This window comes from Ciona intestinalis, chromosome 8 (assembly GCF_000224145.3).
Source record: "Ciona intestinalis chromosome 8, KH, whole genome shotgun sequence".
In the NCBI taxonomy this organism is placed as follows: domain Eukaryota; kingdom Metazoa; phylum Chordata; class Ascidiacea; order Phlebobranchia; family Cionidae; genus Ciona; species Ciona intestinalis.
In genome coordinates this window covers 5,051,098-5,075,719 of record NC_020173.2, presented here as the reverse complement: position 1 = coordinate 5,075,719, position 24,622 = coordinate 5,051,098, and the positions used below count along the sequence as shown (strand labels likewise).

Here is a 24,622-nt window from a genome sequence, read left to right as displayed (position 1 = left end):
GTAACTTGACTACTAACTGATTATAGGTCTGTCAAAGAACTGCTATTGTACTAGAATTATTTACAGAAAATGTGTCAATAAACGCAACTTATTTAACCTCAAAGGCCTCTATAACGCACAAGTTTTTATAAATTTGAGAATTATTATTTTATCTGCATATATAAAAATATGCTCACTTTTGTCACCAGCATCCCGGAAACAAGATGAACGGGTATACGATCCACCAGCAGGTCCATGACGAGGATGCGGGAAGATGCAAAAAAGATCCCACCTCTAGCATACATCCTCTTCCTCTCTTGTGCTCCGTACTCGGATGTCATGATGCACGGAAGCTGATTTACTCCCAGAGACCTGGAAGATTTTTGATTAAGTTTTATCGATCATCAAGTTAAAAACATATGTATTAGGAATATACAAAAGTCATAGTCTTTACTGTTTTTTAATGTTTAGTGAGGCTGATTACAAATTAATAATGTGGTGAATGCAGGATGATTTGAATAAACATATATTTATACTGGTACTAGACAAACATAGATAAAACATGGAAAAAAACATTGAACACTAAAATTGTGTCTTACCTCAATTTTTCGATATAATATTCCTGCTGCAACTGATCAGTGTTTAACACAAAGACAAGTTCCTTGAGATCGGAATAAAGACGCAAGAAGTTGAGGAATATTCGATCCAACCCAAGACCCTGCAATATATTTGAAATACATTATACAACGAAACAAAATTTACTGATTTACTGTAGCTTTTAGTAAAATAAGTTGTCCACATGACCTAAACATTATTTTAAAGATGTTATATATGTATATATATGTTAAAACTTCTTCTTTTGGGTTGTTTCCAAACTGTACAAATTGTGCTTTGTTAATATATTTATATATATTTGTCTATAATAAACAAGCAGTTTACCTCACACATAACAAGAAGGGCATTTTCCTGGTACATGTCAAGAAAAATCTGGTTTTCATATTCCAACATTGATGATGTATGATCAACCGATGATGTAGAACAAGATGATTTTGTAGGATCAGCAGGAGCAGATGGTGCTGAAAGATTAACTGATGCAGTAGGATCAGCCGAAGATGTAGAAGGAGTTGATGCAGGAACACTTGGTGTAGAATCCATGATTATTTTGGACACAACTCAATTTGGATTTTACTAAGTTTTTTAGATCATTATTTTAATAATATTTTCCCTGATTGAAAGTCATATAATGCTGAAAAAAGTGCAGGTTAGTTTTTTGAAAAAATGACAGTTTTATAAGGAGTTAAAGTATGAACCAAAACAATTTACTACATTTTCAATAGGCATTTTCAAATTATATATGACTGATTTTTGTGAATTAACCACACACTACATAAAAGGAGACCTAAAAAAACATATTAAAAGGCAGCAATAAATGTCTATATACAAAACTGTAAGCACAAAATATTAACAGCAGTATTAATTGTTTACATTAAATATTTTAAGAATTTTGTTCATTGTCCTTCCAAAAAGTGTTTCCTTCTTTAAGTAGACCCCATAATTCATTCGCTACTTCATGCTTTGACTTCTGTTTCAGATCAATAGAAAATGGCAGGGACTCAGATTTTGAAATTATAGTTCCATTAAGCATATCCTCACTGCAGTGACCAGGCTGGACACCAGTAATGGAAAACAGAAGTTGGTGTAAGGCTTTAGACTTAGGATTATCCACCAAAACACTTTTAGCTATGTTTGTGCTATCTTTATGTGCAGCTAGGATTTCTGATTCAATTTCTTTTAAAGGGATTTTGATTTCTTCCTGCACAGAAAGACTATCACTCTCAATTTTTTTCTTTGTTTGTTTTATTGTCGTTTCCTTTTCTATTTCCTCACTAAGCAGAGCTTCAGCCTCCGACAATTCTTGTAATGTAGTTGGCACTTTATTTTCTGTTATTTGACTAATGCGTTCAGATAACATTTCGGAAACTTTTTTACTAGAGAGTTCCCTGTTTTGAATCACATCTTTTAGTTTTTCTTCAACGTCTGGCTTTGGAACAATTTCTTCCATATCGTCTAGGTTGACTTTAAAATCTTCCATTTTTTGTTAATCAGGTGTTTACAGTAGAACAAATAATAGATAAGACTATGCTGAATAATAAACAATAATTACTTATATTTGGTAGCCAATATTAATGACATACAAAAAGAGCACTTAAGATCCATGTACTGTTTAATTGCAAATTTACCTACGAGTACCTAAAATCTAACTTGGTATAAGGTAGCACTTACATTTTATTTATGTACTTAAAAGGTAGCACATACAGTAATTTGTTTATTTACTTTTATTTTTTACAAACAAATAAAAAAGCGCGCGAAATTTTACGAATGTGTTATTACTTGAAGGGGAAGTCCCTCATTTTTTATATTTCTACTAACTGAAAAAACAACAACTGAATTTGCATTTATACGATTCGAATTATTGAGATTTAATTTAAAACCACTTTACAACATTATTGCCTTTATTTCGAGTTTCCTTAAAATGTGCCTAAATGTTTAATTCCACTTACTCTGTGCACGGAATTGTCTGGCAGTACTGAAGTATTGGTTTAAGGGAAATCCCACCGAAAAAATCGAACAAATTAAATGAAAGACTGCTCAATTAACATATTGTAAACACATAAGACCCAAGATATGGCAGATACTATAAACCAAGCTAAGTTGACGATTTCTTGTATAGCTCAGGTAAGCTTAACGTCGTTTTTTACCTAAAAATAAAAACAAATATTATGGTTTAATTTTGGTAATAGTGAAGAATCCTCTTCCTACACAATCTGCTAACTATTAACTCCTGGCTATAATCTCTCATTAACTAGCAAAAAAACACGCTCCAGCATCCTAATCTGTAACGTCCCGGAGAATTCTTTCCTAGTGCCCTATTTTGAAATACTAATAAGTAACATCATTAAATTAAAACATCATTATACATGGTAATTATATAGTAAATATTTTATATAGCATTATATATAGTAATACGTAATGTCATTATATTTTTTAAAATTGACAGGCAATAACCAGCACACAGCAGCTTCGTTCAACCGTGACCAACGTCTTTAATCTTCTGTGTGAAGGAGTGAAACCTGATGAAGATCATGATGGAAGAGCTGAAGAGACAGAAACATCCGCTGGAAGTTTGCTAGGAAGAGACAGAAAGAAGTTTTTACAGAAGTTTCAGGAGCATTTGCAAGCTGTGAATAAAGACTACAAGTAATTTAGCACTGTTATGCATTTGCAGTATTTTTAATGTAATGCTATTATGTTGCTGTACTGGTATATTTTGTAACGGTTCACAAACTATGTTTGGCCCATTGCTATGTGTTTTTATTTTTAAGGTAATGCTTTTATGTTACTATACTGGTTCTCTTCTATTGGTAAGGACCTTTTTAGGAACCTTGTATTTAGGCTACATTTGTCATATCACCCCATCACCCAGGCTGCTTTTGCATGTGGTTTGTGCTAACAGTGTCACCTTGCTTCACTATAGCTATATAATTCACATACATCTTCCAGTGAAGTGGAGAAATACTGCAACAGCATGATACCAACACCTGAACTACAAGTGCTTGGACCTCTGAGTCATCTTAGTCTTGACTCGAACACAGACAAGAAAAACACGTTTCGTGACGCAGTACAGACGTATGAATGGAACCAAAGGATGCACGAGTATGCTCAGATTGCATCCAGTATCCTATTGTCGCATCAGCTTAAACGATCACAGTCTTCCGGAGGAGCAATCCTGGCAAAAAGAAGAAGAGCTCTTCCCCCAAAGTTTCAGAACATGAGCAGCCAGTAAGTGAATGAAATTTAACTAAAGTCAAACTGAAGTCTAATTTTATAATTGGTGTACAGATAGTCCTTATTCAGTTTTTCTTTATTTTATTAATTCTGTATATAAAGCTTATATTGTAATGGCATATATTACCTAAATAAATCATCATCCTAAATAAATTTTTTGGTAACTATAGTGTCATGAAAATTATGTGGTCTCATTTTTGCAAATAAATGATATATTTTTCTTATTGTAAAAAGTGTATAAATTTTAACATGTAATGTTGTACTTACAGACATGTAGAAAACACTCTTCAGTTGCTTGCACGACAGCCTGCAGATTTGACTTTCAAACTGATTAAAACTCTTGGTGATACAAGAATTCTTCAAGTCACTGTGGGAAGAGTGTTCACAGTTATTCTAATGCTGCGGAACCTGTTAATGGAAAAAGTTCTTGTGAGTGTTTGTGTAATTAACTATTTTATTCATTATGTAACAAATTTTAAAAGTAAAATATTTGTATGCCGGCATTGGACCCAGGATTTTAAACCCTAACACGAGCTGTTTGTGTAATTTAACTATTGTAGTCATTACGCAATAAATTTTAAAGGAATAATATTAATATACCGGCATGGGACCTAGGATTTATTTACTGGCCAACTCCGGCCTAAATCTGACTAACTCTGGCATAAATCCCAGTTCCCCATGGCATGCCTCACCTTAGGACCTCACACATATAGAATAATATTTGCATAAATGCCACCCAAAGGAAACTGAATTTTTAATTTAAATACAATTAACTTATTCGCAGGTGAAAGGCCTCGATGAGGAATTGTATTACGAGAATGGAACCATTGACTTATTTAGTGAATCACAGTTTGAATGTATGCGGCGTATTACAGACCATGCTATGACTGCTGTTCTACAGTATAGCACAACCCATGCCACACAACCAGAAATTCCATTGAAGTATTTCCTGGTGAGAAAATATATCAAAATTAACGATTTAGTTTAGGTAAATTAGAGTATTAAATGGATTGTGCTGTTGGTAATCTTTTAGCTGGTGAACAGTAAAATTTTTGGTATTAAAATGTTCCTTAGGTCTCACTGATATCCACCGTCTGGTAATTTTGGAAAAAAAAAGGTCGTTTCTGTTGAAAATTAAACTTAGAAAATATGCGAAAACCTTTGACAATTACCATATCTTTAGTATTTGTAAACAAAGCTTTTCATTCGGTGGCACATTTGATAAAGAAAATAGTCTCTATTAACGTAAAGGTTTTTTTGTAAATGTGAATTTTGTTTTACAGTTGTGGTTACAGAGCTACAAGAATCTATTCATTGACCCATGTAGTATATGTGGGAAGCATTTAGATGGTGGATTACCTCCCGTGTGGAGGGATTTCAGGAACCCAGTTGCTTGTCATGACACCTGTCGGCCATAAGAATTATTTTTTTGATTTTATGTCAAATTTGAGATTCATGGACTGCCCCAGTGGTGTTATGGGCAAAAAATTTACCTGTTTCAATAAATTAGTGTGTATTTTGATGGCGAGAAAATACAATTATTTCATGATTTGAAACACTACAGAGATGTAAATAAACATGGAAAGTTAGAAAAAACAGAAAATCTTTGTTCAACCTACTTCAAACAAGCAGTTTTTATTATCTGTCACTGTATAAAAGCATTCCAACACATGATTACTACAAAGGCACTGTCAAAACTAGTCAGGATAAAAGCATGGTGTTATAATTACTCTGTTGTGTAGGCAAGTGTTGATAAAACGTACACAGTGATCCCAAATATTGAACCATATATACAAAAATTATGACCAAAGGATTCTGTAAAATTTCCAGTGATGCCACAAAAAAATTGCTTGCAAACACAAAACATTAGAAGAAATTGACTTGCATTACTGAGCCATAACTTGGAGGTTATCATCCACATTAAATTCACATCCAGTAGATTGTTTAACTTCTTCTACTGTTACACCATCAGCGATCTCAACTAAAGTGAGCCCAGTATCTTTGTCCACATTAAAAACACACTGTAAAATAAATTAAGAATGAAATGCAACTTGGTAAGTATTGGCCCATGACGTTTATATAAGAATACATAGCCATAGATGCATCTTTTGAGGTACCTTTGGTTACCCAAGGTTAAAGCATAAAAACTTTATCATATTGTTGTCTACATAAACGAACGATTAATGCCAACAGTTGTACTGTATTTGCAAGATCAATCAGTAAGGTTCCCTATACTTTGCTTATCTACATAGCCATACCTCAAAGAACATTATAAACAACAACAGTTAAAGCTAACCAGTTCTGTGATAATCATATCCACACATGATTTTCCAGTGAGAGGCAGTGAGCATTCATCTAATATTTTATGTTTACCACCCTTGGCCACATGTTCCATGGTAACTACTACCTTGGTACCAGCACTGCCAACCAAATCCATTGCTCCACCCATTCCTTTCACTACTTTGCCCTGTAATAATAGCGAAAAAAAGTTAGTTTGCAGAGGTAATGGGCCAATCCTGACCTAAATTCTAGGACCCATGGCATGCCACGCTGTTGGAGCTCATCCATATAGAGTAATTTACAGATACAGATAGTCAGATATACTAAACCAATGCTAGATTTCTAGATAATCTGGAAATATAAGTAAAGTGAAATACTATACATTAAAACTCGACTCAAACTGCATTTTACAAATGAAGAATTGAAGCTTCTAGAAAAAATATCAAGCTGTTAGAATGTGGTTCCATCTAAAATCCAGTTCTGCTTGAAACCAAATACAACTCGATTTTACCGGTATCATCCAGTTAGCGAGATCCCCGAATCTTGAAACCTGCATTGCCCCGAGCATGGTAAGATCAATATGACCTCCTCTGATCATTGCAAAACTGTCATCACTTGAGAAATAGGAGGATCCTGGCACAACGGTGACCGTTTCCTTCCCAGCATTGATTAAGTCTGGGTCTTCTTCTCCTACTCTAGGAAAGGGGCCCTGGAGAAATATTTTTATTTAAAGAAAAAAATTGTAAATATATATCTATATTTTAAAATGTGAAAATTTTGTTTTAATTTTTTTTACTCTTTTTAGGGGCTAATAAATATTTCGCCAGTGTGTACGAGGTGTATCAAACAGAACACCTATTTTATAACGACTGTTGCTGCCCCAACTATGGAAGGATAGATGTATTCATTTATTTATCCATATCAAAACAATAATAGCACAGTAAAGGCATCGTACCAGACCAAGAACTCCATTTTCACTTTGTAAAGTAACGTTCATTCCTGATTTGATATAGTTACTCGCAAGCATTGGCATACCAATACCAAGATTGGCGTACATTCCATCTTTAAATTCAAGAGCTGCCCGCTTTACAATACGTTCCCTAAGTAAAGCTGCGGGACTACTGGGTGCAGTGCTTGCCTCTTTAAAGTGGGTTAGTCTCTGAAACAAAAGCATGGTACAAAATTAGCATAAGTAACTTTTTAACATATATATTTAATGAATATAATTTTACACATGGAACTTTTGGGACAATGGACTAATCCCGGCCTAAACTCTAAGACCCATGGCGTGTCACGCAGTGGGGATCCATCCAAATAGAATAGAACATATGTAACCGGGCCTAACTTTGAACAAACAAGCCAAAATAAAATATAGTAGGCTTGGGAAAAATGGGGCACCTTTTTATTCCAATATTCCACCCCATTTGGTGGTAAATAAAAACTGTCATAGAATTATCAAATCTTATTCTCAGGACTCCTATAGACAGTTGTTAATTGTTTAAAACACGGAATATTTGAATATATAACATACCACAATACTATACCTCAATTCTCTTTTCATATTTATTCCCCTTTATCACCCTATGAACATAAACCCCAGGCACATGTACTTGATCTGGGGGGATTTCACCAGTTTCAACAATTTCTTCAACTTCTACTATTGTAGTTTTTGCCGCCTGAAATATTTTAAAATTTGGTCAATATTTTTATGTTTTATAACCAGTTATCGCAAGTTATAAATGTAATAACAGATATATTAACAGTAAAAATAATAACCATGCACATTTATCATTTTATTCAACATCTTTATATTTTATAACCGATTATTATCATGTATTACAAATTCACAAAGTAACATTAAAAATCATTAAAGAAACATTAAAACAATATTAAGAAAAATAACAGCAGCTACCTTGCACATTGGTGGATTGAAATTCATTGCAGTTTTCCTGAAAATTACATTTCCAGATCTGTCAGCTTTCCAGGCTTTAATTAAAGCAAAGTCCCCAGTAATAGCTGTTTCCATCACAAAGTTACGGCCGTCAAAAGTTTTTGACTAAAAATTACAAAAGTATTGAAAGTCACAGAAGATGTTAAAGGATAATCTTTGGGTTATTTTGTAGAACAACATTTTTCCAACTCTATGAGCACTAAATCAGGGTCAGATTCACAGAATTTATTGTAGTTAACCTATTTTTCTAAAAATAACACTACCTCTTTTGTAGGGCTTTTTTCTTTAATACTACCACCAGAAGCATATTGTATGGGTGCTCCACCTAAATGTATAAGTGTGCCATAAGCAGTAGGTGTGTAGAAAGCTGGAATACCGGCGCCTGCTGCCCTAATCCGTTCTGCAAGTGTTCCTTGGGGTGTCAGTTCAACCTAAATGAAAAAAATAGGTCTAAATCTTTCTGTCAAGTTCAAATATGTCTAAAAATCTGTGATAAACATAAAAATTATATATTTTGACAAATTAATTACTACTTATGTCCGACATGCATATTATAAAGTACCTCAAGTTCCCCACTAAGAAACTGTCGTTCGAACTCAGCATTTTCACCAACGTATGAAGAAATCATTCTTTTTATAAGTTTCTCTTGTAACAACAAACCCAAACCAAAATCATCCACCCTGTACAGATATATATATGGGAAAATGTAATAACAACAAAACTTATCGCACTTTCAGAAAAAGACATATTGAATGCAGTGCATCCACACACAATTTTAAACACTGGTTTTAACTAGTAATAGGCAAGCACTGCAGTTAACACATTAAATATAAGTAAATCATTTTTTAAAATTTATATAGGCCCACTGAATGAGTTTTTTTTAAATGGTGTCATTTATTGGGTTATACTAAGATAATATATGCAGATATTAGAATAGCAAAATTAAAATTAAAACCACAAATCCAAACGATACCACAACTAACCCCGCATTATTGCTGACCACTGTTAAATTTTTTGCTCGTTTACGAAGCAGACCTCCAATTAAATTTTCAGGTATTCCACATAAACCAAATCCACCCACAAGAAGTTTTGAACCATCTGAAATATCGCTTATTGCGCTGTCGACGTCATCATAGAACTTCACGTTTTGGATCGCTGTTGTAGAAAATCTGCATTTCTATTGATAAATAAACAAAAAAAAGTAAAAATTGTATTGTATAAACTAATTTTGGATATAATATTAAAAAGGGGGTGTTAAAAAATGAGGTTTTAACAGCATTTTATTTATTGCAATGTGTTTATGACCCCTTGTTTAGATTCTGTGAACACATTTTAATATACATAAACACAGCACAGGCCTATTATATATGTACTATGACAACTAAAATAGTTCATTCAAATAAACAACATATAGTTACCTGAATTGTGTTAGCAAATCGTAAGAAATGTTTATTCAACCGCTGCAAATTCATTTTAATCTATATTTAGTTAATTTAGGAAATAGGCTGCCTTCACGGCGATTTCTGTGAACCTGTTAGTTCAAAAAATGCAATCAAATTTATTTACATATATTCGCAAATACGCGCAGAAAACAACGGAAACTATTACTTTATGTTGCATTTCATTAATCTATGTCTGTATGTCTGTTTGTCAACCACAAGTTTTAGTGATGACGTCATTTATCATGCGAAGGAAACACTGACATTTTGGTCAACGCCTACAAAATTTAAACAGAAATATACCAAACCGTTGTATTTTTGTCTATTTGTGCATTAATAAAATGGTCTTCGTAGTTTTACATTCATGTATTTGCGTCGCTAATTTATAATATAAGTGTTATTTTATAAAAACAACTGGTTTCTATAAATATTAGGGTAACACTGAGAACGTTGTTCGGGGCCGCAAGCTTTCGCCTTAGTAACGAAAGAATAACGGAAGAAATATAAAATCAAAGAAAAACTGCTACAGCAATTAATGCATAATTATATAATTGTTCTTCTTAAGGTTTGAGTTTATAAAGTTGATAACAGCTACTCTGACATTAGCTGTATTTCTGAACCATGGCAGACGATCCGCCACGGACACCTACACCGTCCGGCAGCAGAAAAGGAAGTGGAAAAAAGGCGGCTCCAGCATCTAATAAATTAGGTAAGATTCTATGAATATTTTTTTGCTTTAAAAATGCGTTTTTTATATAAATTGTTTGCTAAAACTTTTTGTATTCTTTAAAAATGCAATTTTGATTGTAAATATTTTCTAAGACAAGTAATGAAGTGTAACATTCTTTAAAATCACTTTGTTTGATCTAAAAAACCTGTTGTATTACCGCTTTTTAATATTAAATTGAATTTTAGCTCCTCCTGCTGCAGCTGCGCAGAAGAAGTCTAAAGAGTCAGTCACAAAATCAAAGTCCCAACATGACGGTATACCCATTTTTTATTTTACAACTTAATGAACTTACCAGTGGCAGTTTTTAATGAGACCTCGTGCAGGCAAAACCGTGTGTAAACCACGTACATTTCCAAATTCTAACTTAATTTGATAAAGATTTAATTCATTATTTAATTTACTAGACGGGATTGTGAAAAATTATGCAGTACATGACCAGAAAATGGTTTACAAAACCGCTTGTGCACCTGCCATACTTACAAAACCTCATTTTCTAGCTGAACCACCACAAGGAATTGTGCCTCTGTTCATGGCAACGAAATCACAGGAAATATACGAATGCATATGTGATGAACATGTAACAGAAGACAACCCATATAAACTGATCAAAAAAGCAGACATTATTCAAGATATGAAAATGAGAGCTGCCATATCAGACTTTCATCCAGTCAAGCAACTCGTTTTGGTAAACTTGAGTTTTGTCCCATTTGTATGAAAAACTAGCAACTTGATAAATAACACTTAAAGGCCATACCAACGAAAAATCAAAATTTGTGTATTGATAGATATGCTCAAATGTGATCTAAAGCTACCATCAAAGTTTTAAAATACAAAACAGCTTTTGAAAAAAATGAGTTTGAAAACCGCAAATTCGACCGCTGAAGTAAATTGTAAAACATAGACTTTATTATGTTTTAATTAAATTATGTTGTTTTTTTTAATCCAGGACTACCCTGGTGAAGAACTTCTTATCGCTTACGATCCAGACTTTAAGTTTGGGCAAAACTTCTTCCTCTGCACGACAGAGGAAGCCAAGATGGAACATCTGCATCCTGGAGGAGCTGATGCAGAAGGAGAAGACGGAGGTAAGATTGTAAGAAGTATATATTTTTGAGGTCCCTTTTGTATGTCATCTAATTTGTTAGCCAGATGTTAAAAAAATATTAATGACCTACAAAGTTACATGTCACCTAAATTGCTAGCCGTATATTAAAAATCAGTCACCAAGTTACATATGTAGTAATTTAAAGTGGGCTGGAGGTGTATGGAACAGAGCACCGTGGTATAAGACTGTCATTGCCCTGCCAGGCGATAATAAACAAGTTATAAGTTACGCACATTTACTCATTTCATTATTAAATCCATCAGTTGTGGCAGCTGGAGAGGAGGGGGCAGAGGAGGAAGATAATGCTGTTTATGTTTATAAACCTCCGGAAGCAAAGGAGTGGGTGACACAGGGATCACAAGTTGAAGTGGAAGATGAGATTGTGGTCGATACAAGAGATAAAGTGAGGAAAACTTTGTGTCTTCCTTTTCAGATTTTTTTTTTTTCTTTGATTTGTTTATTTTTTCTTTAATTTTTTATTAACTAGGTATGAGATATTGAATTTGTGTGAAACAATCTGCATTACATTTTAACTGTGTCTTGCATCTTAACTGAGTTTCATGCTAAATGTGTTTTAATGACTGTTGTTTTGAGGCTACATATACAAATTTATTTGTTATTGTGTATTTCTAATACGAGTTTATTTGTTATTTGTGCTTTTCTAATCTTTGCCACCTTAATCAAAGAGAAAAAAATCTATGTTATGTGAATTGAATTAATTTGTTCACATTTTTTTAAGATTCGTTTTCGTGCTTCTCGTGTTAGAAAGGAGTTTGGAGCGCCAATTATTTTTGAAGATCGTGATGCAGATACTTCAGCAGCAGAGCAGGGATTGGCAGCTTCTTGCTTAGCTTGTCCTTCCTATGCTGATACAAACTTTACAATCAAAAAAGCAGAGCTGGATAACGCAGTGCAAGCAGTGCCCGAACTGACGGATGGTTCGTCACAAACAGACTGGTATGACATACAATACTGTGGGGGTAACACACATCACCTTTTTTTAATTTAAAAGTGTGGCTCTTAAACTAATATACTAGTCTAAATGAAAATAAAAACTGCACAATATTTGTGGTGGTAAATTTTTTGATGTTTTGTTTCATACACCCCGTGCTAGATTACGAGCTACCATGTATGTAACTGTGTGGGTGATTAGTTATAAAGATCTTGTATTATAGGAAACACCCAGTAACTGCATCTGTTCAATACGAACCACGTATTATAAGCGAAGAAGAAGCAAAAGTCGCCCAACAAAGCGAGGAATTCAAACAATTCATTCAAGCCTCTGTGCCAAGGTAACAAATGGTTGTTTCGTAAATAACGTAGGTGGCAATTCTTTGTCTTTTTATAAAAGTATTTGCCTCTTTTTGTAAAAACGTCTTTAATTCCCACTCATTAGTTTTTATCATATTCATTCCTTTTTATTTTTTGTTTATTAAAACAGTTTTTCGTGTTTGACTGTTTTATATTTTATTGTTTAAATTTGCAGGTTTGAGCTGGCTTTGCAGCAGAATACTATTATGGATGTTTTCTTTGATGACTGGACAGTATTGGGCGAGGAAGACACAAATTTTGGAAGTAAATCTGACAGTCACTTGAAGGTTTGTGATCTCTTTATTAACATAAAAATTTTCTGCTACTAGGTATAAAATATTATTATACAAGGCCAAGGGCTGATCTTCTGCATGGAAACTGTTAACTTATGTTTTATTTAAGCACTGTTTTGTCTGATATGCGGTAAAGTCCTGACTTGGGACTACAAAATAGAAAAATCTTCTTTGTTAATTTGTGTTTTTTTGTATTAAAATAAACGATTGTATTAATTCTGTTTTATTTGTTTATTCGTAATTATTGGACAGGAGTACCAATCCTTTACCGATCTCCAATACAGCAAGGACAAGACAGTCACCTGCGTTGACTGGCACCCTCAGGTAATATACATTAGTGATACAGGTAATATAGGCCACACCTTATATTTATCCTGTTATAGACCACTAATAGTGTGTCTGCCTTTTTCCTATCGTTTTTTCTTTTTTTCTATAATTTCTTCTTTTTTCTTATCGTATAATAACACTTGTAAGTTGTTTATTCATCCTTTTAACTTCACTGTTCTCAAATCAGCAATAATCCCTCCAACACAGCGTTCACCACCCATAATTTCCTTGCACAGATTAAAGGTGTGATGGCAGTTGCATGCTGTGAACGACTTACATTCGATGAAAGAATCGACAACGCAAACAAACTCCTAATGTCGCCGTCACTTATCCTTATTTGGAGTTTTGCCGATCCTATTCACCCTCAGGTAAAAACTTAAAAAACTTAAGGTTACCAAGATGACACTACGACTCAATCTGTATTAATGTGACTGTAACTTGTTTATACTCACGAGGCGGGTCAACGACATTGGTTATATTAACACAGTGTTCTGTTTTTACAAGGTACTAAGAGAGTAACTTTGTGGGTAATTGGGTAAAATATGCGGGTAACCAACTAACTTGAGTAATATCCAGTTAAAAAATGCCCCAAAACTATAAAATTGGGATTTATATTGCCTAGAAAATTAAACTACAAACCAATCTGATTGATTTCTTTCAATTTCAGTTGCTGCTTGAAGGACCTGACGACATCTGCTGTTTTAAGTTTTGCCCTACCAACCCTAATATAGTGGCAGGGGGCTGCATTAACGGGCAACTAGTGTTGTGGGACATCACTGAATACTCTGAAAAACTGAGCAGTAACAGAGGAAATAACTCCAAAGCAAGCCAGAAAAAGGCTGCTATGTTTGGTGAGGAAATTCAGCCAGAAACGCCAACTATTCGTTACTGTGCTGTATCAGCAATTGAAAACAGCCATAGAAATATCATATCTTCCGTGGATTGGTTACCTGATCACTATGAGGTAAAAAATCTTGTTTTTTCAAAATGATTTCCAGAATTGTATTTACGGTACTAGTTTTACCACATAACTGTACTACTGTTTTTTTGAAAATTGTTTGCACTATACTAAAGTTTGACACTTGTATAATTTGTTATGTTTTATATAAGTGAGGTCCTTGTAAAGAACCTAAGACTTAGGTTTGGTTTGGTTCATTACCCCATAGTTTACTCTCAGTTTCTGTTCTTTGTTCTCAGCTGAACAGGTTTGGAATCCCAGTGGAAAACCGTTTGTCTGAGTGTTGTCAGATCATGACTTGTGGAACAGATGGTCATGTTATGGTCTGGGATATCAGAGCTCCTAAGGCACCAGCTAACACTAAAGACCAACAAGTGCGACAAATGATTTTTTCATTCTTTTGTTTTACAAAATTCTGAAATTGCACTACATTTTTTTAAAATTGTTTTTTGTTGTTCTTTTTCTGCAGATATTGTAAAATTATACTACAATTTTTTTTAAATATATTTTTATAAAACGTTTTTTCAACACTTTGTTATTATTACCAAGAACAAATTTTGTTGTTTCTTTTTAACAGGCAGAAAAATCAGCACCACCAAGGCCATTTGGGGTTTCTCAAGTTTTTAAGCATTTAGATCTTTCATGGAAACCTCTATTGAAATTATCCATGGCTAAGACAGATAGTAGTGGTGACTACAGTCCGCTCAAGTTCAGTCTTGCTGAGAAACAAGGAGCTAGAGACCATGGTAGGATAAAAAATTTAAAATATAAATAGATGTAATGAACTTATTAATAAGATAAAAGAAGGTAACTTGTTTATTCTGCTTGGTGGGGCAACGACAGTCGTTATAACACGGGTGTTCTGTTGCATACCATGCATGTAACTTTGTGGGTGATTATTTTGTGTGGCAAAACAGTTATGAATTAAACCAGTAGCTGTGGCCGGCCATCCATCACCAAACACAAACGTTTATTTTGACCCTTTTTATCACCCCATTTTTAGCATTGCTTTTCAGCAATACCAAGAATATAAAACGCTATGTAACGCTTATATTTTTCCTATATATTCCCCGTGTTTTCGTTTGTTTTCATTACTATTCTCATTTTGTTGTTTTTCATTATAAATTGTCATAGTATAGTAGGATGGGGAAAGATGGGACACCTTTAGCACATGATATCCGAATATCCTGATAGTGAAACAATTAACAACGGTCTATAGGAGTCGTAAGGATACAGTTTTGTAATTATTTGAATGTTTTTTGTTTACTACCAAATGGGACGATTAAATAAAATGAAAAGTTGTCCCATTTTTCCCAACCTACTATATTTGTTTTATCTCTACGCTGTACTGGTCTTTCAATTCACAACAGTTCCACAGCCGGCGGGAGAAAAGCCCGAAACGACTGGAATGTCGAAAGTTCCTTCCGCGAAAAACCAGCGACCCCTTGAATGTATTGCCACCAACTACTTCCTTGGTTCTGAAGATGGTGAAGTTATATATGCGAGCTTTAAACTGGAGAAAGACAACGAAACGGGAAAATCTAACGGTATCACATGTTATCATTTTATTTATCTCTTCGAAAACGATAGCGAAGACCATGCTATTTAAAGAACGAAAAAAGGGAATCAACAGCAAAACAACAGTTGTTATACCATACTTATGGATAAAAAGTGTGGAAAAGAGTGTCAGTTCAAAAGCGTGGCCCAAATATGTATGCAGTAAAAGTCTAAAATATTCTCAAAAGATGTTTTTTTACACTTATAAAACACCTGACGGCTAGAGCACAACAGCACGTTTCCCAGCCACGCGGGATAAATCAAGTTAAATTCATTTATTCGTTATATTTTCTTTAGTACCCAAGCCTACATGGGCGGTCGCACCGCACGATGGGCCTGTAAACACTCTGCAGAGAAACCCGTTCTTTAGCGATATTTTGCTCAGTGTTGGTGGATGGACGTTCGCTGTTTGGAAGGAGGGGGTGACTGTGAGTTTAAGATCTATGCGTTTTTATTTAAATAAATATTTTATATTTTTAAATTTTCCTTTTGTAAAAAATATTTTTTTTTTTTTTTTATAAAAAAAAACAAAAATATTATTTTATTGGATTTGCCAGCCACGCTTTCATTTGACACTTAATTTAATTAAAAGAGATCAATAAAGTTTATTTTCATGTTTTTTTAGACGCACTGTTCTGGTATTTAGTTGAAACGTTTATTGTCATTGTGTGTGATGCCGCACAGTCTCGGTAATAAAATTTACAATAAACAGTGTTTACTATCTCATGTTAAATGCAGAGCGGGGCAATTCTTCAGTCTGCTTGTGCGCCCAAGTTATATACAGCTGGGCACTGGAGCACTACAAGACCTGCTGTGTTTTTCCTCGGCACCAAAGACGGAAACGTCGAGGTATGCGTATTACTTAGCTTACTTATAGGTCACTGTGTTGCCTTAGACAAATATTTTCTATTATTCCTGACTTTAACGTAACGTCAATAGTTACGCTTGGTTTCGGCGCCGTGGCAAAGGGGTTACGGCGGCTGTCTCAACAGTAAGGAGTTTTCGGATTCGAGACTCGATGCTGCTACTATTGTAGGCGCGTTTGTCTTTTCCTACGACAATTAACTGCATTTGCGCCAACCCATTGATCTCCTTTGGGTTGTCTAAATAGTCAGCCGCATATAACAAAAATGCAAAAATACCTATAATATACTCACCCCAAAGTAACATACATCGTAGAGATGTATGAAACAGAACACCAATTATACTAACTGAAGTTGCTCCCGCACGCGAGGATAAATAAGTTACATTCATTCATATTCATTTAGGTTTGGGATCTTTTGGACCGCACCCACGAGCCTTTGCTTGTACAGAATGTTACAGCAGCGCAAGTCACACAGATCGTACCATGGGTGGTATCGAAAAAGCAACATTTGGTTGCGGTATCAGACAATGTGGGGACGCTACATATCTTAGAGATCCCTTGGAATCTACGACATCCAGCAAGCGGAGAGGTGATTTTCAAAGTTTTAGTTTTATATCCCAACGCACAGTACGCTTCTAAAACTGTATGGTATGCTGTAACACTATGGTTATTCTGTGGGTATGTTGGCGTATATATTTTTTTATAGTTTACCGTTGTACATATAATAGGGTGGGGGAGATGGGACACTTCTTCACTAAATTTTGCTGTCCAATTTAGTAGTAAACAAAGAACATTCAAAAAATTATAAAACCGTATCTTTACGACTCCCACAGACCATTGTTAGTTGTTTAAAACATGATCAAGATATTTAAATATTATGTGCTAAAGGTGTGCTCTTTTTCCCCACAGTATTATAACATATGCCTATACTTTATCATTGGAAATTAGAGCAAAATTTTGCGGAACATAGCTTTAGAAACCTGTTTGAACTTGAAATAGTAATCGTAAAGTCCAATGTACACCGATGTCGTTATCGCGACGTAATCATTTTCCGATCTGCCCAAGAGCTTTCGTATGCTGATGCAAGTCACGCCGAACAAGACGTGAAATTTTGTGGCCTTAAAATACGAACCAGTTAAGTAGAATTCAATCCTACTCTATTGGCATTTGGGTTGTCGGAAATATACTGCACGTTTTTTTTAGGAGTAAGAAAAACTTAAAACTTTGTCCGTTCTACATAAATAGTAATCGATAATTCTCACAATAGTTTATTGATGCTTTTTTGTGACGTCATAGAAACAAGCCGTCGAGGGATTCTTTGACCGCGAAATTCAGAGAATCGAATATTTTGACAAGAAAGCGGTCGTACGCGCTAATGAGCGTAGCAAGGAAATGGACAAGAAGAAAGCTCAGGTAATAATATCGTTACAAGAGATGTTTTACTGTCGTGTTGTAGCTCTTTTTAAATTAGGTTGGCTGTTCGGTATATAGGCCAGGTTATATGATTTTTACTACTGGTTACGGTACAATAAATGTGTATTTGTTGTGAATGCCATTCACCCTTAAGCTATTTTCATGAATAGGTGTGTATGTATATGGTCAGCAAATAGCTAACAAAGTAATTTAAACCCAGTGGTCCAATTACATCTTCTATCGCTTTTACACTGTAGGAGTGAATCGCGCATTGCTTTGTTTTGTGGTCATAGCCTTTTTCTCTTGTGGCGCAACAGCGGGTGTATTTGATCAACGACGTAAGCTTATGTGCCTTGGTGTAACCTCTATCAGATGACCTGATGTGTATAACTTGTAGGATCCGGCGCGTATAGAATATTTGTATTCAGTATACCTTAATAGTATTTATTATGGATAGTGTGACGGTGTATTGGTGTCTTTACAATAGCACGAATTGTTTTACAAACTACTTCTGTTCCAATCATGCGGTATTTCTTTGCATCTTAGTTTGGCAAACACAAACTGCTGACTGCTTCACTAAATTCTTTATTATAATCATGTTGTTTTATCATTATCCAAACTGTCGTTGGTACTGCGTGATAAGATGGATACCGTTAGTAAATTAATATTCCGTATTTTCTGATCGTGTTTTTAACGATTATTAACGCTCTTTTAGAATCGTGAAACATATGCCGTCTTACCCCATACCACTACATATTTATATGTGTTTCATTTTACCCCAGCCTACTATATATTTACATGTTTTATTTTACCCCACTTTACTAAATATTATATTCCAGCAAGCGAAGGTGGAGGAGATGACCGACGACGCGTTGATGGAGGAATACAAAGCAGAATATGATTCCTACAAACAACTGGAAAAGAAACTGCTTCAGCAACTCGGCCTTATAGAAGAGGAAAAGCCGGAAATTTGAAAATCTTTTAACTGTTCTGTTGTTTTTTTTATAACCGATTCCAGCACTTTTGTGTACCGATTTTTGCAAATACCAATAAATTTTATTTTTTGTTCTTTAAGTTTAGCTTAACTTCTGCATCACTGGAGATGGTTTTAGTTTTTATACAGAAACGAGATAAAAATCGTAATATACAAATGGGGCGGTATGATTGTTTTAAAACTTCCGAGAAAATTCCGTGTTTATGATGCTTCTATTTAAGTTTAAAGTTGTAATACGTGTAAGATGAACACATTCAGATCGTTTGCGTGGGCGTTAACTACCATAATTGCAAGGTTGTTTCACGCGGCATGCATTGTATCTGTTTACACATGTGTTGTGGACCGTACAAAGGCTAAGTATAGTTACAGGTTTTCCACGGAATGACGCATGTTAACAGCGAATACAATTCGGTTGAGAAGCCAAGAATGGGTCGACCGCATCTGACGTTTATGAATAGGTTGCGCTGAACATTGCGTGCGTCATAGGTCTGTTACTATGTTTAACCAGTTCCGTTATATAGATTTATACTGCATATTGTTGCTTTGTGCAATATGCAGGTTTAAATATTGACATAGACCTCAGTAAAACCACTAATTACTGCGTACTTGGGTGCTACTTTAAATAACACATGCAATTAAAAGCGTGCTCAGTGAAAAATAAATATTCTTATACTACCCGACTTACTGCAGTGCATTCATTCGGCCAAGAGAAATACAAAAATAGCACCAAACCGTAAAACTGCTTGATAATGGATAAATTACTGCTAACAAATGAACGGAAATGACCATCCAAGAGAATATGACAGTTATTGTCGTTGAAATAGTGTTCTAATAAATCGTATCACTTCTGTGCAGGATACCGTATGCCTGATATTACAGCTTGGAATTAGAGCATTGGATAAATTTAACTTCTTTGTAGAAGCATTTTAGACGCCGGATTATAGTCAAAACAAAATTTACTTCGGATACGAACTGATACAGCTACCGGGAAGTCGTTATAGCGAATGCAAAGTATATATACGCGATTTTAGAAATCTTTGTTCGGTGTTGCAATGACCTTCAGGTCACAAAGTCTACTTGGTAACCATAACAACAGCTCTGCCGGTCATTACAGCTTTGCTGTCTGCAGTGCATTCAATATCGCATTCTACGAATCGTTTTTTCACGGATTCGATCGAAATTTTGGCTTTAACAGCCTCGTTAATGTATAATGGGTTTGGAAACTTTAAGGTCAGAGAAAAGGCGACAGTGCCGGGACCTGGGAGTGTCATACCAAGAATTCCAGATACGAAACCATTTATAAGAGCACCGTGGACTATCGGAGCATTAAATGCAACCGAATCTCGTGCGAAGTTCGGGTCTATGTGTAAGGGGTTCGAATCCCCAGTAAGGCGAGCAAAATCAGCAACGTCCGCTGAAGTGAAGATACGAGTCTGTGTCACCGTCTGGCCAACCTCTACATTAGAGCCCAGTTTTCGTAATTGCCCTTTCAACAGAGAAGCTCGTAGTGGGAGGATTCGTCCAAAGTATTGGATCATTGCTACTCTAGCAATTGACAGTATTTGTAAATAAAAATCCTTACAGCTCTATAAAGTGGGAAAATATTAAATAGAACTTAAGACTGCATCTTGGCGATCAGCTAGAAAGTGCTTCTCCCTATAAGCGCATTGTGCTCGCCGCTTATGGACTATAACCCGCGAATTGCAATTTTACGCTAGTGCGAAACTGCCTGATTAGGCCCTATGCGCGGTATGACGGGCAAAATGATGTTTCCAAAAGACGACGCTTGAGGTATGAAGTAACCGAACGACGTACTGTTAGCCATCTAGAAGAAAACAAGGATCAGTTAACATGAAAGAGAACTTTATCTTATTTATGTTTTTTTTTTCTATAACTAAAAAGATTACCTGTAATGCGTTACGCTGTGTGGGGGAAATATGATGTCCAACTTCTGCAGGCGGGGAACGGTTCGGCTGAACTACTGGTTTCAGTTGCTGTTTCGGAGGTAAATTCACCTGATTTGTACTAAAAGTAGAGGGTATAAATTACACTTTCCTATTACATAGGCATTAAACGGCGAAAATTGCTTTCAGTGAGTTTCTTACCCGTTTTGATTCAGCATACGTAAACGTTTCTTCTCTTGTTGCAATCCAAGCATAATTTTTCTAGTCTGAGATTCTTGTGGGTTTGCAGGTTTAGGTGGGGCACGGGTGGCTGACATGTCTCTCAAGTTGACTGTTCTTTTCATATCGAAGTGCTGAAACAATAAAAATACACCGAAATAAGTAAGAACGTTAAAATTGCTTTACACTACGCAGCGCTTGTCTTTGTTTCTACGCTCAGGAATGTAAGCGGAAGTCCCTGACTACATTGCTGTGATAAACTATTTCTTTTTTCTATTATGTCAAATGGCATCATTTATAGCCCTTTTCGCACATAAAATTGAGGTGCGAAATCGGTTTACGACCCCATGCGAATCACTGCCCGATCTCTATGTCTGACACCGCGCACACATGCTAAACAATATAGCTGTCATCACAGACCCGCGGAAACGTATTTGTTTACTTCAGAGTCGGTATCTACTGACTTAGTTTCCAAATTGGGTTTGGCTACTGACTAGTGAAACTATAACTACGAATGGTAAGACTTAAGAGCTACAGAACACGCGCTTCCGTACTTACCGGTTACTCTGAACAATCGATTTATAAGACCGGTGACGTAATAGCGCTACACTTACACGCTATATATGGAACGGGCATCCAAACGATTCGAAACAGTCGTGATCTATCGTCTGAGTTTCGCAAGGTGCAAAATATGCAAGGGACAAATGATCCGTGCGATTATTTATCTGAAACTATGCGCAAAATAGAGTCGGAACAGTGGGAAATTCTACATAGAAACACATCCAGACACCACGCCAGCATCGGAGAAATGACGAGCAAACGAGACCTGTGCCCCGCCAGCCGAGCCAACGTTCTGTGCGAACCTTTTTCTTCGAGAAAAAATGCCTTGCCAGATCATTTGCACGTGATTGGCTGTTTCGGCACGTGACAATAATACGATGATCAACCATCCATGACTCAGAAACATAAAAATAAGATAAACGTTTCGACACCACCGTTGCGTTTTGATGTAAACAACATTTTTTAAAGACGGCGCAGAAATACGTCAATTTTACTGTAAACATTTACAAGAATCCGAAACAGCAGGACGATAATGGCGAATAGCGAAGAAGGTAAGTCTCTTATTTTGTAAAACGGCCTACATTGCACTGTTGTAACTTTGTTTGTTTCAGCGATCGTCGCAAGGTTGACAAACCAAAACAAATCGCAGAAGATTGGCTGCAAAAAGTGCGGATATCGTAGGTTTTTAATTTTTATTAGCTCCCGTAATTTGAGGTTGTGGTAACGACTATACAAATGTTATTTTCATATCATTATTGCATGTAAACAATAGTTTTAAGTAAATGGACAATATTATGAAAGAAACCTTGTGTATATACATCCTTAACATACCTTGTAAATAGATGCTACACATGTAAACCAAAGTCATTCCTTTTAATGCAGTTTAGGAAATAGAACACCCATGTTATACTGACTGTTGTTGCCATGTAAGGATAAATAAGTTACATTCATTCATACCCGTTTCGCATTGTAAAACACCCATGTTATATCAACTGTTGTTGCTCCGCTAGGCGAAGATAAATAAGTTACATTATTTGTTACATTCAATACTTTTCAGCTGGTCATTTAACCTTTGAGTGTCGGAACTTTTTACGTGTTGATGCGAACAAAGACATAGTGCTTGATGTCAGCAGTACAAGCTCGGAAGATGATGATGAAGTGATCACAAAAAGAGCAGAAGAAAAAAGGGCAAAAAAAGAGAAATTAAAAAGAAAAAAGAAGAAAAAGAGGCAAGTTTGTTGTTTATGTATTGTTGAATAACTTTACTATGTACAATGAGCTATTTATTAAACCTAAAATTACTTTTTTCCTTAGAAGAACAAGTTCAAGTGATGATTTATCATCTGAAGACAGTTCAACAGAAGAAAGATTCTCTAAAAAGAAGAAGAGGAGTAAGTATGAAGATGACTCCAGCTCTGAAAGTGATAAGAAACCAGCCAAACATAAAAAGAAAAAGAAGTCAAAAAAAACTGATGCAAAGAAAAAGAAGAGAAGGAATAGAAAAACAAGTTACTCTTCATAGCACCTGCTTTGGTTCACAAATGTTTTAGTACTTTTTATATTGTACACTGCCGCCGTGGATCATATTTCCAATTAATAAAATGATCCTTTTAGATAAAAAACAAAGCGCTATAAGCTGTTTTATTGCAGAGAATTCACAAAAACAGTAGAAATGTGAAAGTGAACCACGATTTTTGCTGTAATTGCAAATATCTAAGAAAATTCAAATAAGAGGTTCAGTTGAAATGTATACAGAATAGTTAATTATCAAAGTTTATTCCAAAACGCAATGTTACCTATAATGTCTATATCCTGTTTCCTATATCAGGGTTTGTGTCTAAATGCAGGATTTTTATTATTGTTATTGGTTGGTGGTGGTTTTTGGTTTGGAGAATTCTGGGCTGAAGGTGGATTGCCTGGTACAGGGGGTTGGGCAGATGTGTTTTTGTTGTTTTCCTGATTCTGTTGGATCCATTCAGGATTCTGGTCACTAATATCCGGCACCTCATTAAACACCATACAGAACTCCCCAACTTTTGTAAGACTCCCAAACTTTCCAACATACAATGTAAGACAGCTCTTAAACAATACTGCATAACAGCGACTGAGAGATAGAATGTCACCTGGCTGAATATGGTTACCATAATCACCCCATATAGATAAGTTTACACTGCCGGTTTTATCCGCTACTTTGCAAGACCGCACTTCGTTACCATCCTTTGTTTTGTATGAGTTTCCAACATGTAAAACAATGACTTTCATCTGTAAGTTTTTGGCTTGTGGGTACAAGTCCTTAACATAGTTAATGTTTCCATTTTTGCTTTCCTCTCCTCCAGGCTTATACATGATTTCGTTACTGAGTTGTACCAAATCTTTGGTTTAAAATTCGTAACCCTGTAAGCCGGGTGGTGTACAAAACGTATGTCCAGGATAGAACCACAATTCCAAACAGAATCTACAAAAAAAACATGTTTAACAAAACTGTTGTATCTCAGCAATAATAAATATATGAATGTAACTTGCTTTATCCTTGCATACCCGAAAAACGACAGTCGTTATAAGTTATAACACAAGGCCACGGGGTTCTATTTGATACACCTCGCGCCAGCTTACGAATTACCAAGTATGTTACCTTCGGGGTAATTATGTACACATATAAATTTAATTCTACGAAATATCAGTGTATCACAGACTTACCGCGGTTAAAATGATGTCCAACCAGCGTTTATTAATGTGCATAGTGCATACTTATCTGGAAAGTTTGCTTTTAATTCAAACCGAACTTCGTTTCTGTCCCCACTTGCGATAACGAAGCAAATGTTTCCCTATTTCAAGCGGAAGAACATAGATACGGCATTACCTCACATCAGGAATTTAAAATTACTGTTTA

The 24,622-nt window shown here is 35.3% G+C and overlaps 9 protein-coding genes across 10 annotated transcripts in view; 3 read left to right on the top strand and 6 right to left on the bottom strand.

Annotated features, from left to right (window-relative positions):
• LOC100176727 (DNA repair endonuclease XPF) overlaps nt 1-1,205 on the bottom strand; it is a 9,319-nt gene extending 8,114 nt beyond the window's left edge. Inside the window, exons 1-3 of the mRNA XM_026835508.1 lie at nt 919-1,205; nt 579-697; nt 177-351 (exon numbers count right to left, since the gene is read on the bottom strand). Of these exons, the coding sequence (XP_026691309.1) occupies nt 177-351; nt 579-697; nt 919-1,134 (510 nt within the window). The 5' untranslated portion in view covers nt 1,135-1,205. The remainder of the gene's footprint in view (nt 1-176; nt 352-578; nt 698-918) is intronic.
• A 20-nt stretch (nt 1,206-1,225) lies between these two features.
• LOC100175884 lies at nt 1,226-2,363 on the bottom strand. The gene has a single exon (XM_002131247.3). It carries the CDS (start codon nt 2,069-2,071, stop codon nt 1,475-1,477), a length of 597 nt encoding a protein of 198 aa, XP_002131283.1. The 5' UTR covers nt 2,072-2,363; the 3' UTR covers nt 1,226-1,474.
• Nucleotides 2,364-2,500: 137 nt separating this feature from the next.
• On the top strand, nt 2,501-5,386 carry LOC100178193 (mediator of RNA polymerase II transcription subunit 27-like). The gene is made up of 6 exons (XM_002131301.5): nt 2,501-2,715; nt 3,038-3,237; nt 3,541-3,819; nt 4,095-4,254; nt 4,610-4,777; nt 5,109-5,386. Exons 1-6 carry the CDS (start codon nt 2,665-2,667, stop codon nt 5,241-5,243), a joined length of 993 nt encoding a protein of 330 aa, XP_002131337.1. The 5' UTR covers nt 2,501-2,664; the 3' UTR covers nt 5,244-5,386.
• LOC100180566 (succinyl-CoA:3-ketoacid coenzyme A transferase 1, mitochondrial) lies at nt 5,322-9,600 on the bottom strand. The gene is made up of 10 exons (XM_002131233.5): nt 9,475-9,600; nt 9,040-9,233; nt 8,619-8,736; nt 8,320-8,487; nt 8,018-8,161; nt 7,650-7,781; nt 7,061-7,264; nt 6,617-6,814; nt 6,122-6,292; nt 5,322-5,846 (listed from the first exon to the last, which is right to left on the bottom strand). The coding sequence occupies exons 1-10, from the start codon at nt 9,526-9,528 to the stop codon at nt 5,712-5,714; spliced, it is 1,518 nt and encodes a 505-aa protein (XP_002131269.1). The 5' UTR covers nt 9,529-9,600; the 3' UTR covers nt 5,322-5,711.
• Nucleotides 9,601-10,032: 432 nt separating this feature from the next.
• On the top strand, nt 10,033-19,128 carry LOC100179053 (WD repeat-containing protein 63). Its single transcript, XM_018812909.2, has 19 exons — nt 10,033-10,204; nt 10,411-10,479; nt 10,723-10,910; nt 11,172-11,310; nt 11,594-11,733; nt 12,070-12,287; nt 12,506-12,622; nt 12,817-12,928; nt 13,187-13,258; nt 13,498-13,629; nt 13,929-14,225; nt 14,459-14,593; nt 14,797-14,965; nt 15,590-15,766; nt 16,074-16,204; nt 16,515-16,625; nt 17,045-17,230; nt 17,938-18,054; nt 18,894-19,128. Exons 1-19 carry the CDS (start codon nt 10,117-10,119, stop codon nt 19,026-19,028), a joined length of 2,733 nt encoding a protein of 910 aa, XP_018668454.1. The 5' UTR covers nt 10,033-10,116; the 3' UTR covers nt 19,029-19,128.
• An 806-nt stretch (nt 19,129-19,934) lies between these two features.
• On the bottom strand, nt 19,935-22,032 carry LOC100182915 (SOSS complex subunit C). Of its 2 annotated transcripts, none has more exons than XM_002131036.5 (4): nt 21,730-22,032; nt 21,154-21,305; nt 20,956-21,073; nt 19,935-20,873 (listed from the first exon to the last, which is right to left on the bottom strand). In XM_002131036.5, the coding sequence occupies exons 2-4, from the start codon at nt 21,294-21,296 to the stop codon at nt 20,763-20,765; spliced, it is 372 nt and encodes a 123-aa protein (XP_002131072.4). In that variant the 5' UTR covers nt 21,297-21,305; nt 21,730-22,032; the 3' UTR covers nt 19,935-20,762. The 2 variants fall into 2 exon arrangements, with proteins under 2 accessions (XP_002131072.4, XP_004226348.1); XM_004226300.4 differs by having other exon boundaries at nt 21,786-22,032.
• On the bottom strand, nt 20,122-20,586 carry LOC108949282 (hydroxyacyl-thioester dehydratase type 2, mitochondrial-like). The gene has a single exon (XM_018812765.1). It carries the CDS (start codon nt 20,584-20,586, stop codon nt 20,122-20,124), a length of 465 nt encoding a protein of 154 aa, XP_018668310.1.
• Nucleotides 22,033-22,179: 147 nt separating the features above from the next.
• ci-zf(cchc)-1 (zinc finger protein Ci-ZF(CCHC)-1) lies at nt 22,180-23,358 on the top strand. The gene is given in 4 exon segments (NM_001047988.1): nt 22,180-22,283; nt 22,344-22,409; nt 22,790-22,961; nt 23,047-23,358. Coding segments are annotated over 4 exon segments (465 nt in total). The 5' UTR covers nt 22,180-22,264; the 3' UTR covers nt 23,255-23,358.
• Nucleotides 23,341-24,584, bottom strand: LOC100185276 (SOSS complex subunit B1). Its single transcript, XM_002130942.4, has 2 exons — nt 24,430-24,584; nt 23,341-24,187 (listed from the first exon to the last, which is right to left on the bottom strand). Exon 2 carries the CDS (start codon nt 24,076-24,078, stop codon nt 23,557-23,559), a length of 522 nt encoding a protein of 173 aa, XP_002130978.1. The 5' UTR covers nt 24,079-24,187; nt 24,430-24,584; the 3' UTR covers nt 23,341-23,556.
• Nucleotides 24,585-24,622: the final 38 nt, after the last annotated feature.

Excerpts from the sequence above, each read along its gene's own strand:
- LOC100179053 (XM_018812909.2), top strand. The coding sequence starts at position 10,117 with ATGGCAGACGATCCGCCACGGACACCTACACCGTCCGGCAGCAGAAAA. Across the intron at positions 10,911-11,171 it reads CAGTCAAGCAACTCGTTTTG|GACTACCCTGGTGAAGAACT; the intron begins GTAAACTTGAGT and ends TTTTTAATCCAG. Across the intron at positions 18,055-18,893 it reads TGGACAAGAAGAAAGCTCAG|CAAGCGAAGGTGGAGGAGAT; the intron begins GTAATAATATCG and ends ATTATATTCCAG.
- LOC108949282 (XM_018812765.1), bottom strand. The coding sequence starts at position 20,586 with ATGATCCAATACTTTGGACGAATCCTCCCACTACGAGCTTCTCTGTTG.
- LOC100175884 (XM_002131247.3), bottom strand. The coding sequence starts at position 2,071 with ATGGAAGATTTTAAAGTCAACCTAGACGATATGGAAGAAATTGTTCCA.
- LOC100185276 (XM_002130942.4), bottom strand. The coding sequence starts at position 24,078 with ATGTATAAGCCTGGAGGAGAGGAAAGCAAAAATGGAAACATTAACTAT.
- LOC100182915 (XM_002131036.5), bottom strand. The coding sequence starts at position 21,296 with ATGAAAAGAACAGTCAACTTGAGAGACATGTCAGCCACCCGTGCCCCA. Across the intron at positions 21,074-21,153 it reads CGTATGCTGAATCAAAACGG|TACAAATCAGGTGAATTTAC; the intron begins GTAAGAAACTCA and ends CTCTACTTTTAG. Across the intron at positions 20,874-20,955 it reads CACAGCGTAACGCATTACAG|ATGGCTAACAGTACGTCGTT; the intron begins GTAATCTTTTTA and ends GTTTTCTTCTAG.
- LOC100180566 (XM_002131233.5), bottom strand. The coding sequence starts at position 9,528 with ATGAATTTGCAGCGGTTGAATAAACATTTCTTACGATTTGCTAACACA. Across the intron at positions 7,265-7,649 it reads AATATGAAAAGAGAATTGAG|AGACTAACCCACTTTAAAGA; the intron begins GTATAGTATTGT and ends CTTTTGTTTCAG. Across the intron at positions 6,815-7,060 it reads AAAATGGAGTTCTTGGTCTG|GGCCCCTTTCCTAGAGTAGG; the intron begins GTACGATGCCTT and ends ATATTTCTCCAG.
- LOC100178193 (XM_002131301.5), top strand. The coding sequence starts at position 2,665 with ATGGCAGATACTATAAACCAAGCTAAGTTGACGATTTCTTGTATAGCT. Across the intron at positions 3,820-4,094 it reads TTTCAGAACATGAGCAGCCA|ACATGTAGAAAACACTCTTC; the intron begins GTAAGTGAATGA and ends TTGTACTTACAG. Across the intron at positions 4,255-4,609 it reads TGTTAATGGAAAAAGTTCTT|GTGAAAGGCCTCGATGAGGA; the intron begins GTGAGTGTTTGT and ends ACTTATTCGCAG.